A 2,928-nucleotide genomic window follows, 5' to 3' on the forward strand; every position below is an offset into this window, starting at 1 on the left:
TTGCTAGTAAATCAACATTATATAGATTCGTTTGCCAATAAGATAATAGCTATCTTCAAACGGTTTTGCCCTTTCGGGTCATGTATTTTACTGTTTTTTAATCCCAAAGAGGAAAAAAAGACACAACTGTCTGACAACCCCACTGACAATTCTAATAGGCTCCTACAACAAAAAGCTACTCCAAACATGATCGATCGGGAACAACACTTCCCGATTTCACCTGCTCCAGCCTTTCCCAACGCATCAAGAACTTATTAGGAAAGCTTTTCTTCAATGAAGCTCGTGAAAATTCGACCTTTTGATAAATGAATGCAATTGGTTTACGATCCTGTAATGCCTCCTGGCTCCTAGAGAAAGAGAACTGTACACATGAAGAAAAGACAGGATATGCGCCGCCATCAAATCAAAGCTTCCCAACAGTGGCAGAAGTCACAAGAGACCCCCAAGCAATGCCACAGCCGGCTAAGAAAACCAAATACCCATTGAGAATGCAAATCTAAATCCACATACAAGGTGATATCTTTCCCTCCTATTCTATACATTCTCAAGCACGATCATCAACCGGAAGCTTAACAACGGGTCTTCCCACTCCCTAGCGTAAGCTCCAAATCATCCACTCCTACCTCATGAATTCTCTCGCCCTCCCATGGCTTCACTATGCCACTCTCAAACTCAAACTCCGAGCCTCTCCCTTTCTCTGCCGCAGCACCCCAGTCTAGGGCTTCATGCCCATTGCCCCCATCTTGGAGAGAACCCTGTAGGGCCACCGGTTTCATTAAATTAAACGTAGGTGAAGGAGGAGCTGCTAGGTGTGCACCTGTCTGGAAACTGACCCAGCGACCTGAGTCAACCGTGGAAGCATCAGACTCATCACATTCTGGTATTGTGGCGGGCGTAATATGATGGCGCCGCGTAGGGCTTGCAGGGGCAGATGCAGCAAAGGGAGGGTGGCGGAAGGCGTTTAGGGAGGCATTGGATAAGGATTCCCAGTCAGGTTTTCTCTTTGAACCTCTAGAGGTTGGTGAAGAAAGAGGTGGCGTTACAGGAGCACTGTTAGATATTCTAAGGGGAGGGAGATTCGTAGGAATGGAGGCAATGTTGCGGAGGAACGGCAGGAGGTAACAGGAGGGGTTTGCATCGAAACGGGTAGGACTTGGGAAAGAGGACGAGGATGGGCTGGCATGATAGGATGGCACAGGACTTACAAAATTTGAGGATTGTGGGCTTGGTTGGAGAGAGGAACATGCACTGAGGTTCGCTGAAGTGCCTGCAATCTCTGTCTGGGGTGGCTTATATCCCTGTACGACAGGTATTAACAGAAATGTTAGAGAAAGGATGAGAAATATATGAAAAGACAATGTTAATTGATTGCGGAAGAAGCAAATATTGTTCAAGTTTCATGGGTTTTGTTCTTTTTTTCCCCCAATACCAGCTTGAGTTCAATAAATGAACCCCAGGACAATGACAATCTACACATACAAGAAAAATCAATGATCCGCCTACCAGTCTAAGCAGGAAATTAAGGACTATTGCAAAATAATAATTTATGGAAATATAACAGAGAATTAATGATTGAATTTCAACTTCTTCACTATAAGTTGCAAATATATGGAAAGGAACCTATGTATACTCTTAAACCAGGCTAATAAAGCAACCCCAGATCCTATCTCATCATTCATTTCTGATAGACAAACCAAACAATCAAATGAAGAACAAAGCCCCTTTACCTATTCTTATCCAGCGATTGACCAAAAACCCACAAAGGATATCAATCAAACATAACAAGCAAAACCACCACAACTCCGATAAATTATAATCAATATAACTTAAAAATTAAAATTCCAAAGCTCCGGATCTAAAAAAAATAAAGAACTAAAAACAAAACATATTCGAGCATCAATAAGATCCATTTCTTCTATGCGGATCGAACTAACGATCCAACCAGCGCATGCATGTGTATCTTTGAACACAAATGAAGAAACCCAGATAAAAACACCTCAATGTTTATTCCCCATAAATTGCAAAACCAATTTTACAAAACGAATAAACACAACGAACAATTGTGACTGATATCAAGAAACGAAACGCAAAGCAAAGCTTGGAGCGGTGAATAACACAAGAGAAACTGCGAAAGCCGAACCTTGCGATAGGTGGTGCCATCGTCTTCAACGACCCAACCGGCCTCGGTACAGAGGGCCTTCAAGACCTCGTTGTTGTCGCAGTGCTTGGGCAGCTTATAGTTCCCCTGAGCCCTGAGACCAGAGTATATCTTAGCGGCAATGGCTCTCCTCCTCCTCTCCCTCCTCTTGTTGTTCTCCCTCTCCTTCCACGTCGGCAGCCTCCCCGATGACCCCCCGCCCGTCATTACTCGCACACAAACAACCCTCTGTCTCTCTCTCTCTCTCTCTAGCTTCTTGCTTTCTCTCTCTAGACTTTTGCCTTTGTTACCGTGTGCTACTTGGGGGAGAGAAGGGGGTGTTTAGATTGGGCAGACTCTTCTGCCTCACGAGGATAGCGCTTACTTTAATCAAGTTTTTGTAGCAGAAAAAAAAGAAAGAAATACTGGTCCATTTCACACTGAAGTGGTTTTTCAACGGAGCATGAGAGAGAGAGAGGGGGGGACTAATTAATATTACTTATTACCCAACAAATAATCAATAAAGGGCCTCAACTTTTGGGAATTTTGCCTCTGTTTTCATGCATCTTAGGGTTATTTTTTCCTTCTAAAAAATATTTTGACTAAAAGTTTTTATTATTATATTTATTTGAAAGGCGAAAACAAAAGATATATATATATAAAAAAAAAAAAAAAAAAAATAGAGATGTAGTCAATTTAATATTTATCTGTGTTTTGGTTTATTGATTTCAAAACGAGGGTGGTTTAAATGGTAACAATTTCAAAATGTATTTGATTAAAATACAATTTGT

General features: G+C 41.8%; 1 protein-coding gene across 1 annotated transcript; it reads right to left on the minus strand.

The window, feature by feature from the left end:
* Positions 1 to 2,530, minus strand: LOC133863661 (BES1/BZR1 homolog protein 2). Its single transcript, XM_062299699.1, has 2 exons — positions 2,141 to 2,530; positions 1 to 1,298 (listed from the first exon to the last, which is right to left on the minus strand). Exons 1-2 carry the CDS (start codon positions 2,363 to 2,365, stop codon positions 570 to 572), a joined length of 954 nt encoding a protein of 317 aa, XP_062155683.1. The 5' UTR covers positions 2,366 to 2,530; the 3' UTR covers positions 1 to 569.
* Between the last annotated feature and the right edge of the window lie 398 nt (positions 2,531 to 2,928).

Source organism: Alnus glutinosa, chromosome 3, assembly GCF_958979055.1.
Source record: "Alnus glutinosa chromosome 3, dhAlnGlut1.1, whole genome shotgun sequence".
Classification (NCBI taxonomy): Eukaryota; Viridiplantae; Streptophyta; class Magnoliopsida; order Fagales; family Betulaceae; genus Alnus; species Alnus glutinosa.